Consider the following 15,388-nt stretch of genomic DNA (forward strand, 5'->3'; position numbering starts at 1 on the left):
TCCCCACTCCAGAGGAACTAATACAGAAACCTTAAAGTGACAGAAGTTAACATGAGAAGGGGATCAGGAACCAGTGTAAAGATCAGTTAGAGAAGAATCAAACTGGGTTGTAACGCATTTGTACATGCAAGCAATGCTAGAAATCTTTCTGCATAGCTATCCTTATCTCAACTAGCAAAAATGCTTTGTCTTCCTTATTATGTTTATGTCTTCTTGTCAACAAAATTAGAGATAAGAGCAGAACAGCTTCTGCCTGGAAGTGATGGGGGAGGGAGGAAGAGGGGGAGGAGGGTATGGGGGGGAGGAGAAATGACCCAAACAATGTAAAAACATGTGAGTAAATGAATAAAAAAATACACATTCCAGAGTATAAATCATATAGTACAGGATATTTAGAAAAAATTTTAACAATTTAAAAATCTGCTACTTGTTTCTATCTTAAAACTTCCTATATTTTCCATATAAATTTAAGACATAAATTTACATATGTGGAAATTGCTGCTTGGTCTATAATCAATTAATTGATATTGACAGAGAGATTAATGTATTCTCAATGTTATTCTGGGTTTTTAATATTTATTTATTTGATCCAATATGAAAGTAAAGTTCTATGTCTTTTTCATCTTTTTTTTTGGCAGTATTGGGATTTGAACTCAGGGCTTGAAAAGTTCTACCTCTTAAAGCAACACCTTATTACCTCTCTGGAGTCACTTTTCTAACAACCATTGCTTGATAGGTGATGGCTTTCTTGTCTTTAAGACCTGCATAGCTAAAATCCGAAGGAATAACACCAAGTTTGATAGCTAAACACCCAACTGCTTCAGACATCTCCAGGTTTTCCTTTCGTAGGGTAAAAGCTGAAACAAAAATAATCCTAGATTACAACAAAAACAGCTGCCACACATCAATTTCATTCTTAGCAGACTAACAGATTATGATAATGAAGCAAATCTTTAATTTAAATAGTATTTCTAATCAAAATACAAAGTCAGCATCATAAATTTCAGCTGTAATTTTTATTTTTTATTGTTGTGCTGGGTGGGGATACATTGTAGCATTTACAGAAGTTCTTACAATATACCAAATATATCATACCTGAATTCACCTCCTCCACCATTTTCCTTTATTCCCCTCTACCCCTATTCCTGGAAGTAGTTTCAACAGATATCATTTTTCCATTTACACACACGTGTACACAGTATTTGCTATATTTACCCTCCCACACCCTTTCCCCTTCTCTCCCCAACCCCCACTGGTACCAACCTCACCTCAGGCAGGACCTGTTGTGCTCTCCTGTTCTCCAATTTTGTAAAAGAAAAAAATTACATTTTTGTTTGTTTAAGATGGCTACACAGGGAGTTTCATTGTGACACTTACATGTATACATGTATTATAGTCCAAATTGGTTCATCTCTTTTTCTTCTTTCTACCTTAGTCCCTTTCTTATTTTGGCTTCAACCGTTTTTAAAACTCTATTCATTCTTATATAGAGAGTACACCAAACATATTCACCTTCTTAAATTCCTTCTTTTACCTTCCCCCTCTTGTATATGACCTCCCCTAGTGTGACCTGCTTTTCATAATATTTCAACTATAATTTTAAAAATGCTAGGTGGCTCATTAAAAGCCTTTTAAATCGGTTCAAATCTACCTTTCCAGTCTCCATGTGCACCGCTCCCACTCATATACCTATAATTCTGAGACAGAGAACTTCTTGTTATCCTGGATGAACTCAAGGCTCCCACAATTTTGGTTTTTTTTTTTTTTTGCACATTTAAGCCCCTCTGTTTAAATCAGGGTCCCTGCCATTAATTATATGTCATAGTACTCATTCTTCAGGATCCAATAACAGCTGCAGTTCTCTCTTATGTTTCAGAATCCAAAGCAAGGACTATGCTTATTTTATAGAATACTATATTCTCATCCTAGAATCCCTCTGGCTGGCAGTTCCTGGCCAGCAGCAACCCAATATTTAAATATTGTGCAAAAAGAATATTCATTGTAGGGGATTAATAACTAGGCTTCAGAGTGTCATTTGTCCCTGATAATCTTGCAGATGAATTCAGTATAAATATTTCAGCTAATCAAATCCATGACATTGTTGTCAATCAATCTGTATCTATACAGAAGTTTATGTACTTGAATGTTTAAGAGAATGAGACTTATAGATCCAGTTAAAAATATTTAATTGATTTAAATTTATCTTTCTACATTGAATCTTATTGAAGTTAGTAAGTAATATGGGAACATTTATAAAAACTTAAAGTCCACTAAATTTATATGCTTTATTTATAAGATGCATAATATTTTCTTAATTATTTGGAATAACTGAAGTATTACCAAAAAAATCATTGATACTAAATTTTAAAAATCAAATTTTAGAGACTGCCGCTTCAAGTCATGTTGGAATAATTGCACCAGGTGACCTCCCACTATAACCAAACAGAACACTGGATAAAACATATGAAACAGCTGTTTTTACAGAGTGGAGAACAGGGCCCATAGAACTGGATCCAAAAGAAAAAGAAATGTGAGTCCGGTTTTCTGCCTTGAAGTATTTTTTGGACTATAGTATGGCAAGAAAGAATCCAGACAGAGGACAGTTGCCGTGCTGCATTAAGAGGTTGACACTGGAGTTCAGGAAGGTTGAGTGGGCTGAAATTCACTGGACCAAATGAGAAGAATTTCCAAAAATCTGCATGGTTGGTAGTTTGAGTTTGTTGCTAAGTAGTAATTTGTACATATCTAGCATTAAATTTCTATGTCTTACTTCTGTACTGTTGCATAATGGGTAACCTCAAGCCTTAGTGGCTTATAATATTCATCTATCTCTCATGGTTTCAGTGGGTCAAGAATTCAAAAGCACCTTGTTTGGTAGATTTAACTCAGGCTCTCATGAGATTACAGTTACATGGGGCTACAGTTTTTTAAAAGCCTAGAAGGAACTAGAAAACTCATTTCCAAAAGGACGTATTTGCATGGTGGGCAAGTTGATTTAGGCTGTTGGTGGAGGCCTCAAGTCCTCCGTACAGAAGTCGGTTTCCCCAAGAGTGAGCAATACAAGAAAAATAGATGGAAAATACAGTATTTTTTACTACCTGGCCTCATCACACACCATAACTTCTGCCAACGTGTGTGCACAACAGGAGGACAGGCTCACTGACAGGCTTTAGAATGTTGAAAATCACAATCCATTCTCTGGATCTCATATTTAATGTCTCACCCCCTTTCAAAATATGCTCATTCCTTACCAAGGCCCCAAAGACCATTCCATTAAGGCATCAGCTCAAATTTTAGGTTCATATATGAATGAGGCTCATGAGGTATATTTTCTTGAATTCAGATCCTTAACTACAATTTATTTTAATATGAAGCTTATGAAGGACTATAAAATAAGCATTTCAAAATAAATATTTTTGAATACCACAAAATGTAGGGACACACATGGGACAAGCACTGTAGATGCCTTGATCACATGAGAAATATCTAGAAATCGATGGTCCATAGTAATTCTGAATTTATACAGGTATTGCTGTTGTTCCTTTATTAGAACTTAGTACTATCAATATCTGGGAATTTATTGTGGCATTTGGGTCTACCTTTGGGTTTTAGTTCTCTGAATAAAGGATCTTCTTCCATAAAAGATATCTTATTTGTAGTAGTTTTCAAAGACTAATTCCTGCCTTTATAAGTTTGGGAGTCCAAAGACCTCTTTTTATTTTGTACTGTCTTTGATGGTTTAGAGCACTATGTGGGTCTTCTTTGGATTGACTCTCTAAGACAAAAGATATACTCAAGAAAAGACCTTTTCTACTTTGGGCTGAGACTGCAGAGGGAAATTGCCCCTAAAAATCCTAGAACTACTGTTTAACACAGGAGATAGGTAAGCACTTAGAAAGCTTTTTATCTATCTAAACCATACTGAGGCACTTTTATAGAAATTTCTGAAATTCTGACCAAGGATTTTATAACTACATCTTAGATTTCCTTGTTAGAATATGTCGATCTTGCCATGGATTGTCTCTTTGCATGAAAGCCACCTTTAAATTTAAACACCATGTGTCATTTGGAGAGGCTAGAAATGTGTGTGTGTGTGTGTGATTGGTGGAAAGCAGAGGAGGGGGAAAGGAGGGAGAAAGAGAGAGAGAGGAATGAATATATAGAGAGAAAACATAGAAAGTTCTGGCTCTTTTATATCTAACAGTTTTCCTTCAGAATTATAAACAGTTAAAAGGCAGGTTGCCTGCCTACAGATCCCCAGGAAATTGGCAGTTTTAGGTTTTTGTTACAGCCGCAATCCATTTCTGGTACCAAAAACTCTGTTAGTTACAAAAGCTACATAAGAAGTCAATCCAAATCTTATGACATTAAAAATGTAACAATCATTTACTATCTGTTACGGACTGAACAGGGGGAGGTGGGTGTTGCCTCAGAATTCATGTTAAACCCCTAATCCCCAGTGTGGCCAATTTGGAAATGGGGCCTTAAAGGAAGTAATTAAGGTTAAATGAGGTCATGAGGGTAGGCCCTTGTAAGACACATCAGAGAGCACTCCTCTCTCCCCAACCTCTTTCTTTTCCCACAAGCACACAAAGAAGAGGGCGCATGAGAGAGAAGGTGGTCATCTGCAACCCAAGAAGAGACAGTAACCTTGCTAGTACCTTGAGCTTGGGCTTCTAGTCTTCAGAACTGTGAGAATATAAATTTCTGTCATTTAAGCCACCCACTCTGGTATTGGCAGCCCAAGCAGACTAACACACTAAGCTACCGTTTCTGGGTCAGGAATTCAAGAGTTAGGCAGTTCTGGCTTGAGATCTACTGCAAAGTTACAGTCGAACATTGGCTGAAAACTGAAGAATCTACTTGCAAGGTGGCTCCTTTACACTGGTGGCTATTAATGGGAAACCTGTTTTCTCCCACAGGGCTTCTCAAGTGTTTTCAATGTGTGGTGGGTTCTTTCCATCAGAGTAATGCGAGATGATGACCTAGCCTCAAAAGTCACTCATTGTCAAGTCTGCCATACTTTACTGATCAAAAGGATAGCCTTGATTCATTGTGGGCAGATAAAACACAAAGGCATGAATGCCAGGAGCCAAGGGTCATTGGAAAGTGATATGGTTTGAATATGAGATGTCCTCCACAGACCCATATGTTGAATGCTTTGTCCATAGGCAGTTGGTCTTTTAGGAGGTTGTGCAAACTTTAGGAGGTAGGGTTTACCTGGAGGAAGTAGGTCACTGGGGTCATGCCTCTGAACCTGGTCTTCAGTCCCTTCCTCAAGCTCTGCTTCATGTCCACCATGAGGTGAGAAGGCGCTGCCACTTGCTCCCACTGCCATGATGTTCTGCCTCCCCAGGGGCCCAAAATCAATGGAGCCAAGGACTATAGACTGAAATCTCTAAAACCGTGAGCCAAAATAAATAATTCTTCCCTTTAAGTTGTTTACTCAGGTACCTAGTCACAGCAATGTGAAAGTAACTTATATAGGGTCATCGGGATACTGGCTACTACACTTTACCAGGCTGGACAAGTACCAAGTTCTTATAACTGATAAGAGGCTATATAGGGCTAGAGAACAGCCAGAGAGGAGAGATCTAATTAAACAGCAAGGGCGTACAGTACAGAATCCAAAAGGATCATGCTATAGTAACAGAACTATATAATGGCCATAGAGTAAGGCTTGCTCTAAACTTCCCTTAATAAAATTTAAAATGAAGCCTCAAGTAGATTTACAAATCACTTTCTACTTGATAAAACAAAGTTCAACGTTCTTTAAACAAAGACAACACAAACCAGATACTCAACAAGGCAACATTCACAACTGGCCTCCAAAAAAAGATTACTAGACACTTAAAAAAGCAGAAAAATGTGACCCAAAACCCAAATAAGCTCAGTCAATATACACTGTCAGGAAATGAGAGGTGGAGTTAGCAGACATATATTTTTAAAGACCTATTAAAAACAGACTTAAAGAGGGGCCAGGCATGGTGGTACAAACCCATAATCCCAGTTTTTTGGGAGGCAGAGATTGGGAGGATTGTGGTTCATGAGCAGCCCATGCAAAAAGTTAGTGAGACCCCCATCTCAACAAATAAGCCAAGCATGATGGCATGCACCTGAAATCCCAGTTATAGAGGGCATAGGCAGAAGGATGCTGGGTCAATGACTGCACCATGCAAAAACTCAAGACCCTATCCAAAACCTAACCAAAGCAAAAAAAGGGCTAGTAGTGTGGCTCAAGAGCTACAGTGCATGCATAGCAAGGACAAGACCCTGAGCTCAAATCCTAGTACTCCCACCTAAAAAAGACTCAAAGACTAAAGGAAAGCATGGACATAATAAGCAAAGAAATTTAACACCTAATGAAAAACAAAGGAACCTTCTAGAGTTTCGAAGGACAATATCTAAAATGAAAATGTCACTGGATGCTTAAATTGCTTCTTTGAACTCCTTCATCAAAACAATGTTCTAAGAAAATGGTAGAGTAGGTCCTCAAAAAATTGAATTCATAATCTAGCAATTCTACTTCTGAATATATACCCAAAAGAACTGCAAACAGGGAGTTTAATATTTACTCACCTGTGTTCATAGCATCATTATTCACAATAGTCAAAACGTGGAAGCCACCCATATTCACTGGCAAGTGAATGAATAAATAAAATGTGGTATACACAAACAGTGGAATATTATTCAGCCTTAAAAGGAAATTCTAATACATGCTACAACATGAATGAACTTTGAAGACATTAAGCTTATTTCAGTTAGCTTAATTTGTCCTTCACAAAAGGACAAATACTGTCCAAGTCCACTTATTTGAGTACCTATAGTTGTCAAATTCATAAAGACAGAAAATAAAATGGTTTGCCAAGACCTGAAAAGGAGGGACTATTTAATTGGTATGAGTTTCACGACTAGGAAGATGATAAAACTCCAGAAATGAATGGTGATTATGGTTGTACAACAATGTGAACATCCTTAATGACGTTCAATTGTATACTTAAAATGGGTAGGATGTTAAATTTTATGTTATTAGGTATATTTTACTAAATTTTTTATTTTACAGGTCTTTTTTTTTTTTTACAAAAAAAATAGATCTACTTATTGAACATTTTAACATGAGCTCTTTTGATACTTACAAAAGGTTATCTAAACAAAATTTGGGATAGGCAAAATTTATCTTTTGTCTTTTTCTTTGTTCCTAAGCTTGAAGGTATCCCAATCTCTTCATACAGTCCTCTGGTAAACCATCTACTTTTCCTTTTCACATATCCCTCAAAACAGTCATAGCTTCAGCAAACTAATTTAAACTATATTAAAAACTTTCTATATGTTTGACTTATTAATCAAATTATTATTAGAATTTCCAGCAGCATTAAAACTAAGAATTCCTAGAGCTGCTTAAATCACTTCTCAGCAATTCCTCTCCCTTCACATAAAGCTAATTCTGTATATAGTTCAAAATAAATTTACCTGCTAATGTTTGTAGCTTGCTTCATATGTTAAGTTCTATATTAGCAGCTTTTTCTTGAAAAAGGCAAGTCACTCAACTAGACAGAAATTGCCAAGAAGAAAAAAGATGCTAACATTTAAGAAACTATTACATACTGAACAATTTCATTAAATCCTTTGAATATTATTGTAAGTAAAACTTTCACACTATCCCATTTTTAAAGTATATTACACTGGTGTTTGTGGCACATATCTGCAATCTTGATACTCAGGGGGTGGAGGCAGGAGGATTGCGAGTTCAAAGCCAGCCAGCCCAGGCAAAGTTAATGAGACCCTAAGTCAAAAAGCAAAATAAAAACGAAAGGGCTGCATACATATCTCATGAAATAGAGGAGCACTTCAAGCATGAAGCAGTGAGTTCAATCCCTAGTACCACAAAAATAAAGTACATCCAAAAGAACTGTTAATTAAATCACCCGTAGTATTACTCTTCCCATTTTTACATTTATGGAAGTCTTAATGATATTAAAAATTCTATAAGCTGGTCTGGTAATGTAAGCCTGTATTCCAGTACTCAGAAAGGAAAGGTCCAATCCACCCTGAGGTATAAAATAGACCCTGTCTCAAAAAAGTAATGACTGGGGATGTAGCTCGGTGGTAGAGAGATTGCCCAGCATGTAAAAGGCCCTGGGTTCAATCCCTCCTACACACACACACAAATTCCCTAAATCCCTTTGTGAATCAGTCATGTAAAATCAAACTCGCATAATTCCAAGATCCAAGCTCTGTTTATTTACACCAGAATCCCTACATAACCCAATCCTATTTCTGTCCCACATGCATCTGCACAAATTTGAGCTGCTGGTTTTCATAAATAATTTGCTAAATAAATTAGCAAAACATGACCACATGAAATACTTTTCATTCTTCAAGTAGGATATAAACTAATTATATCTATACTACTTTTGTAGGACTTATACAGCAAGATTTCAACAGTTCCATCCATCCTAGGTATTACATATATCTCCTAAAACAGGAATTCTCAAATGTGCTCCCCAAATCAGCAAAAAAAGCATCATCTGGGCAGTTGTGAAAGTTCCACCCCAACCCTTCTGAATAAAAACTTGGGAACAGAACTCAATAGTTTAACAAGTACTTTGGGTGATGATAATGCATACTAAAATATAAGCATCCTAAAGCCTAATATACTTAAGACAAGTGTCTTAGATAAGAGAAGACTGACAGTGCCAAATTTCCAGTTTCCCTACCTTGGGTAAGGAAATTTATTCATTTTGGATTATAGGGTATTCCTTTACTTTTCCAAATACAGCAAAATATTCTTATTCCCAAAGATTAATGTTAAGATGATTTTTGAAATATGAAATCAAGCTTTCCCATTAGTAAAACTTATTAAACACAAAACCACTGCTCCAGCTTTATACATTTGTTACTATATTAACTATGAATGTCTTTGTTATCCACATTTTCATTAGTACAGTTAATTTCTATATTTAGAGTAATATGAAAGGCTTCATCTTTCCTTAAGTAACAGATCCACATATTCTCTACAATATCTCTCTACCGAATCTACAAGTCGTTTAAATTATTGATCTTTGACACAATTTTAAATTTATCTAAGAAAATGGTAAGGATTTATTGAATTACCTGTATATACAACTTTTCTTTCCTGGCATTCAGGAAGGGGCCTTTTTCCACGCTTGTGTGCTTTCTCCCGAAATCTTACTGTTACCACTATGTTTGGATTACCAGCATTGTGATTCTGTTCAGGAAAAGATTTGGTTTCCACCAGGTTTCCAAACTTCTTGTTGACAAAATGATGGACAGCTTTCCTGTGGTCTTTATTTGTATCAGGTTTAAATGCAAATTTTGAATTTTCTTTCTTTGCATCCAAATATTTAAAAAAGTCAAATGCTTCTTCTTCAGATACCAAATGACATAGTTCTTTAAACTCGAGATTTGGTTTTACAACAATTTCACTGTTTTTTCCCACAGTTATCAAAAAAGGAAATTTCTGCCTAATAGCACTATGTAAAATAGCCCTTTGGTTTTTGTCAAGGATTTTGCCTAATGAGAGTTCAGGAGATGGCTCAATTAGCTCATTTTTTGATTTCCACTTCTCTTTTATATCACAGGCAAATCGATTCAGTAATTCATTTGTTTTTTCATCTAAAAAAGAGCTTAATAAATCACTTTTTTCTTCTTCACAATTGGAAGTCCTGTCATTGATAGGGCCTTCTTTTTCTGAATCAGACTGATGATGTTGGTCACCATTGTAGCACCTAGTCAAAGTATTAACTTCTTGATTACTTCCATCTTCAGAAGATAAATTATGAAGATCTAGTTTGGGCTTTTTGGCAAAATTATTTGGCTCAGGTAGTACTTTACTAATCTCATACACAGGTTCATCAATAGCCCTATTAACTAACTGACCCTGTTCATTAATCTCAATAACAATAAAGTCATTTGCTGAGCTTTTTATAGTACCCTGAAATCCAACATGATCATTAATGAAACACAAGGAACTAAACCTGTTTCTATAATCTGTATCTTCTTCCATTCTTAAGTAATAAGGCCTACAAAAGAAACAAAGCAGTCAGCTACGAGAAAAAGTTGTGGATAACAAAAAAGGAACTGGTCTGCAAGATTTACTTAGTTCTGTCCCCCTTTCAATTGTGAGTCTCTTAAATGGCATTCATGACTTATTTGATGGCTACATAAAAAGTGCACTTTGATCCTCTCATAAGCTAAATTAATAGGCAAACTACTTTTGGTATAACTAATGATTTGTACCTTGATTCTTCCCTTACTTCAGGCTTCTGTCTACAATCCAGGATTAAAATAGGTCAATTTCAAGTTTACCTTAAAAGTAGTATTTGTAGGGCCACAAAGAAAAGTCAAGAACATAGCTCTATGATGGATGGCAATGGCTCATGCCTATAATCCTAGGTACTTGGGAGGCTGAGATGGGGAGAACTGAGGTTTGAGGCCAGTCTGGGCAAATAGTTTCAAGACCACATCTCCAAAACAACCAGAGCAAAATGGACTGGAGGTGTAGTTTGAGCAGTAAAGCACCCACATTGCAAGTGCAAAGCCCTGAGTTAAAATCCCCAGTCCCACCAAAACAAACCAAACAACCACAATAAAAAGAACACAGGTCTATTTTACAATGGTTTGTCTCATCTCATACCTGGAGCCTAAAATTTCCAGCTAATTCCAGAGAAAGTATGGCTGCATTTTTAAATTTTAGAGATTCAAACATGAGAGAGGACAAGAAAACAGGAAGACATAGTCTAAATTGATAGATAAATTCTAAATACCAACGTGCAAGTAAGCTTAAGTTATGTTGGACCTTAAGCCTTCTTCAAAGCTCTCAGAAGAACAAACTTCTGAGGCTGATCCAGAGGAAATTTTCTACAGTATCATTGGCATCACTACAGTTTTCTTGGAGCAGTAGACAAGAGTTCTCTAAGGAAGCCGCCACTCAGTCAGCACATAACCCATTGCTATCATACTACCTGGAGCTGAGAGAAATATTTTGGATGAGGCCTCACTACTTAGTTCTGTGTTACCCACACTTTCCAGGTAATTTATCATCACCTAGACTTTCATCTTACTGACATGAACCAATTTAGCATTTCTAGCTAAGGTTTTTCTGCATTATTTACTGTCTGTCTCTCTCAATGTAATGTCAACTCCATGTGTACAGGAACGTTGTCTTCCTAGGCACTAGTGAAAAAAACCCTATTTAGAACAGTGTGAAGCACACAGTAATCAGTACTGATTGTTGAGTAAATAAAACAACTATTAAAATATATGAGCTGTAAATGTGAAGAGGCAAAGAAAGATCACTTTTGCCTATGATCATCAGGAAAGGCACAATACAAGAAGTGGCAATCTAAGTCCTTGTAACAGTTCAAGAGAGAGAAATAAGGCAGAGATATCCCAAGTAATGTACAAACAAAACACACAACGTGCATGAGAAAAATAAATAGCCCAGATACAGCGCAACAGTAGGGGCTGGAGGATGGTTCGGTGCTGGAAAATACACCTGGATTGATGCCAGGCTGTGAAAGACAAGGAATGTCCTGTCAAAGATTTAGAACCTATTGCAAAGCCAATGGCTAGCCACTGGAGGTATGTGAGTAGTAAAGAGACACAATCCATAGGGCGTTTTTTTTTCTGAGATGACTCTGATGACACTGAACAGCATGCAACTGATGGTGCTGTAAAACAACTTAATGCAGTCCACAGCTGTAGGAATCGATCTTGGAAGAATAATGATCTTCGTTCCCCAGAAAAAGGAAGAAGAAACGAAGGCATTCTAAGCCAGTGAAATAGGTGGAGAGACTTGGGGAGGACATAAGGAACTCCAGCCAAGCATCTTGATGCAAGAGTGGAACTGGGAGGCACAGCCGGGGTTCACGTGGGGCTGAGCATCAGTGCGCAGGGTGCCTAAGCAACAGGCAGCTGATGAGAGGGACAACCCGGCTGGCCGGTGGCTGAGGTGGGATCTTGGGAAGGTGTTAGAAATGGATGGAGGTATTTCCTTTTCCTCCATGCTTTTCTTTTACCAGCCGCCCCAGACCTGTAGAACTCACCCTACAGACGTTAACCCTCGGCAGTACTAAAGCCCAGGGCGGGGATAGCCTTCACCTCCAAAGCCCCAGCTTCTGACAGCAACTCTACATTTTCCTCTCCCTCCCCCGGCCCCGCGCGCCCTAAGGCGCGATCTTCGTCCACTTGGCCCTGCCCTGGAGGCAAAGGCTCGGGATCGTCAAGGCGGACCTCATCACGGACGGCGCACTATCCCCACACCGCGCAAGAAGCTCTGCCCCATCTACCTCACGTCCAGGTGAAACGTCCCTCAGCACTAGGCTGTGCGCATGCCCGGAAGTCTTAAAATTTCTCAGCCTCCGACAAGGACATATTTAAAGAGACAGGCCTCTTTTTAAAAATCGTCCTACGCAAAGTGTGGAGTTTTCTCACATAGTGGAGCCGCCTGGAGGCATCTAGAGGAATCGGGGACGAAGCGGAAAGGGATGGAGGCGGGGAGGGGGCGGGGCTTTCCCGGACGGCCCCGCCCCTAGCGCTTCCGGGTCTCCAGGCGTTCTGCTGTTGGCTCCGCTGGGCGGCGCTCTACCGGCACTCCGCGCCCGCGCAGGTAAGGGGTTCTCCGACTGTGCGCGTCCTGCCTCGAAGTCTCTTGGAGGTCGACGCCCCTGCCTTGGTCTCTCGGCTGGAGGGATGTCGCGCGACCGCGGCAGAACGCAAGTCGCCCTCTCATTAAAGTGAGAAGTTAGAGAGGAAGTAGTGGCGAGGACAGAGCGGGGATAGGGACTTGAGGGGGTGGGGGATCCAGAGGTTCGTGGGCCCTGAGGGGGAACCTCGGGCGCGGAGGGTCGTCGCCCCGCGGTCCTGTGTCGTGGACGGACCTCCCTCCCCTCAATTTTCTCGGCTCCAGGGCTGTGTTGGCTGAGCCGGTTTATCAGAGGTTTGTTTGATGGGAACCAGGAAGTAAGGCCAGCGCCCGCAGAGGTGCGTGTAGAGCGCAAAGCCATCGGAGTCCCCACGCGATTCTCACTCCCTTGTTTCCCCGGGTTCCGGGGACTTACGAAGTGAAGAGGTTAGTAGGATACAGAAGTACATTAGCAGATGGCTTGGAAGCCAGAGTGGACAAAAAGATGAAAAGCAAATCTTGAGAAAGTCAGAAAGCATTTTTAGCCAGAGTGGGAATCGCCTTACCTATTAGTGCCTCAAAAACGATGTGCCCAATTAAACTCTGCCTTTTCGAGTAATCATTTAATGAGGTCTGTCAGAAAGTTCAGGGTTCTTTTATTTTCTTTTTTATGCTGAACTTTCATTGGAAGTTTGCTTTCTGCCAGGCGAAACAAGTTGAAAGCGATGGTGCCATCTTCTCCCTCTCCACATTAGCACCGAAGGTTCCATTGCCTGTACCTCAGAATATATCCAGCATCCTAGGACATCTCCACATACTCTGCTGCCCTCTGGTTTCAACTGCCAGCACCTCCCTCCTGGATTACCATGCACTTTCCTCATCGGTCGCTTCCTGCTTCTGTCCGTACTCCAGCATCCTCTAGTCTCAGCAGCAGCATGTCTGCTTTTTTCAGAACTTCCAGTTTCCTCCTCTCACACAGACAAAGGCAATACAAAGTCTGCAAAACCTGGCCCCCGGGAGTAGAGAGTACCTCTCCAGTCTCACACGCTCCCTTGCTGTTTCTTAGTGCTCCCGTTTTCAGCCTCTGTCTTTACTATTACTTTTGCCCAGAATTATACCCCTCAGATATCCTAATGGTTGGCTTTCTCATTCCTTAAAATCTTTTATCAAATAGCACCTTCTTATGGAGGTCCACTACAACTGTCCTATTTAAAATTATAACCCTTTCTCTCTGCTCGTTTTTCTCTGTCCATTTGGCACCATCTAACATATTATAGAATTAATTCATTTGCTTATTGCCTGTCTTCCTCCATCAGAACAGAAGCTCCATGAGTTCATGTCTTTTTTTCGCTCATTTTCTTAATGATTTATTTCTAGAACCTAGATTAATATCCAGCACAAAGTAAGCACTCAGTAAATATTTGGTGAATGAATGATATCTATTTTAATCATCCCCAGTGCATTTTAAATTACTTACTATTGAGTTAAATCGGTGTTCAGGAAAGATGTATGTTTATTTTATGGTACACAGGTACATACCCTAGTTTTCAAAAGACTGCCCTGTAAAATTAAATAGGTCTGAAAGATCTTAGCTTTTGTACACAATAAGGATGTTGAGGTACTTAACATATATTAATGGTTAGTTCGCATATTTCACTAAGAACTAATAGAAGTGAATAATTATTTTAGAAAGGTTGTAAATTAGAGGTGCTGTGCTTGATAAAATCATACTACCACCTTCTGAAAAGCTTAGCTATCTCCTCAGATCTCTTCTTTGTATGCTACCCATAACCCTTCACCATTGTTGTGAAAGTTGAGCTTAACAAAACTCTGCACATTTGCTTACAAAACAATATGTAAGAATAACTTATGCCAGAAAATAATAATTACAACTTTTGACCACCTATTATTGTACTTGTTAATTTCAGCACTTACAAAATTCTTAGGTATTAGCATCTCCAGTTTTTAGATGAAGAATCCAAGTTCCAGAGACATTAATTTACTGACTGGTCATAGTTGACTATGCTAGAACCCAGATGCATGCTACCTCAAAGTCCATCTTCTGTCCACCTCTATGGAATCCCTCTCTCTGCTCAGAGTGAAAATGAAGCAGTTTTTTAAAATTTATTAATTCCATTGGCAAGAATGTTTTCAACTCCCATTTGGAGCACTATACTTTGAGAACAAAGGCATATGAATGAAAGTTCATTTGGGTTCCACGAGGAGACACTGATTTTAATATATTTCACAGTTGCCATCTCACTTTGTATGGTTGTCTCTGTTGTCTTATTTGAAAATATGAATGGTTTTCCTTTGCTTAAAATTAATGATATGAGAAAACAATCATGGAGATATTTATTATTTCTTTGTAAGAAATACATCCTATTCTGCTTCTATTAACTCTATCTGTACCAAAGTAAATCTCACATAGTTTGAAAAAGGTAACACCTTTTAGTTTTTCTGCACTGTTTAGTTTTCATTACTGAAAATTCTGAAAAGCAAAATAAAAACAAAACTACCATAAAAGTCATTATGAAAAGATAACCCCTGTTAGGTTCTTACAAATATGTGATTGGGATTGTTATGTGAATGTGCTTAAGATAAAATTCTGTGACTTAGAACTTTTAGATCTATATTTGTGGAAGAGTTGTCAAAAGGACTTCCTTTTCCTGGTATCCCTACACCATCACCTGTACTAGAAATCTGAGTGCAGAAGAGCTACAAAATTAATTTCTATCACTA

General features: G+C 38.6%; 2 protein-coding genes across 7 annotated transcripts in view; one reads left to right on the forward strand and one right to left on the reverse strand.

Annotated features, from left to right (window-relative positions):
• Positions 1-12,479, reverse strand: part of Pus7l (pseudouridine synthase 7 like) — a 29,122-nt gene extending 16,643 nt beyond the window's left edge. Inside the window, exons 1-3 of one of the 4 annotated variants that reach the window (XM_074083180.1) lie at positions 12,312-12,479; positions 9,115-10,043; positions 698-857 (exon numbers count right to left, since the gene is read on the reverse strand). In XM_074083180.1, coding sequence (XP_073939281.1) covers positions 698-857; positions 9,115-10,027 — 1,073 coding nt within the window. In that variant the 5' untranslated portion in view covers positions 10,028-10,043; positions 12,312-12,479. The remainder of the gene's footprint in view (positions 1-697; positions 858-9,114; positions 10,044-12,311) is intronic. The other 3 variants (XM_074083179.1, XM_074083178.1, XM_074083181.1) reach the window with 3 other exon arrangements.
• Positions 12,480-12,516: 37 nt separating this feature from the next.
• Positions 12,517-15,388, forward strand: part of Irak4 (interleukin 1 receptor associated kinase 4) — a 65,872-nt gene continuing 63,000 nt past the window's right edge. For 2 of the 3 annotated variants that reach the window (XM_074083184.1, XM_074083182.1), the window contains exon 1: positions 12,618-12,758. The gene's annotated coding sequence lies outside the window, so the exon portion shown is untranslated. Of the gene's footprint in view, positions 12,759-15,388 lie in introns of all 3 variants that reach the window. The other variant, XM_074083183.1, reaches the window with a different exon arrangement.

This window comes from Castor canadensis, chromosome 8, assembly GCF_047511655.1.
Source record: "Castor canadensis chromosome 8, mCasCan1.hap1v2, whole genome shotgun sequence".
Taxonomy (NCBI): Eukaryota; Metazoa; Chordata; class Mammalia; order Rodentia; family Castoridae; genus Castor; species Castor canadensis.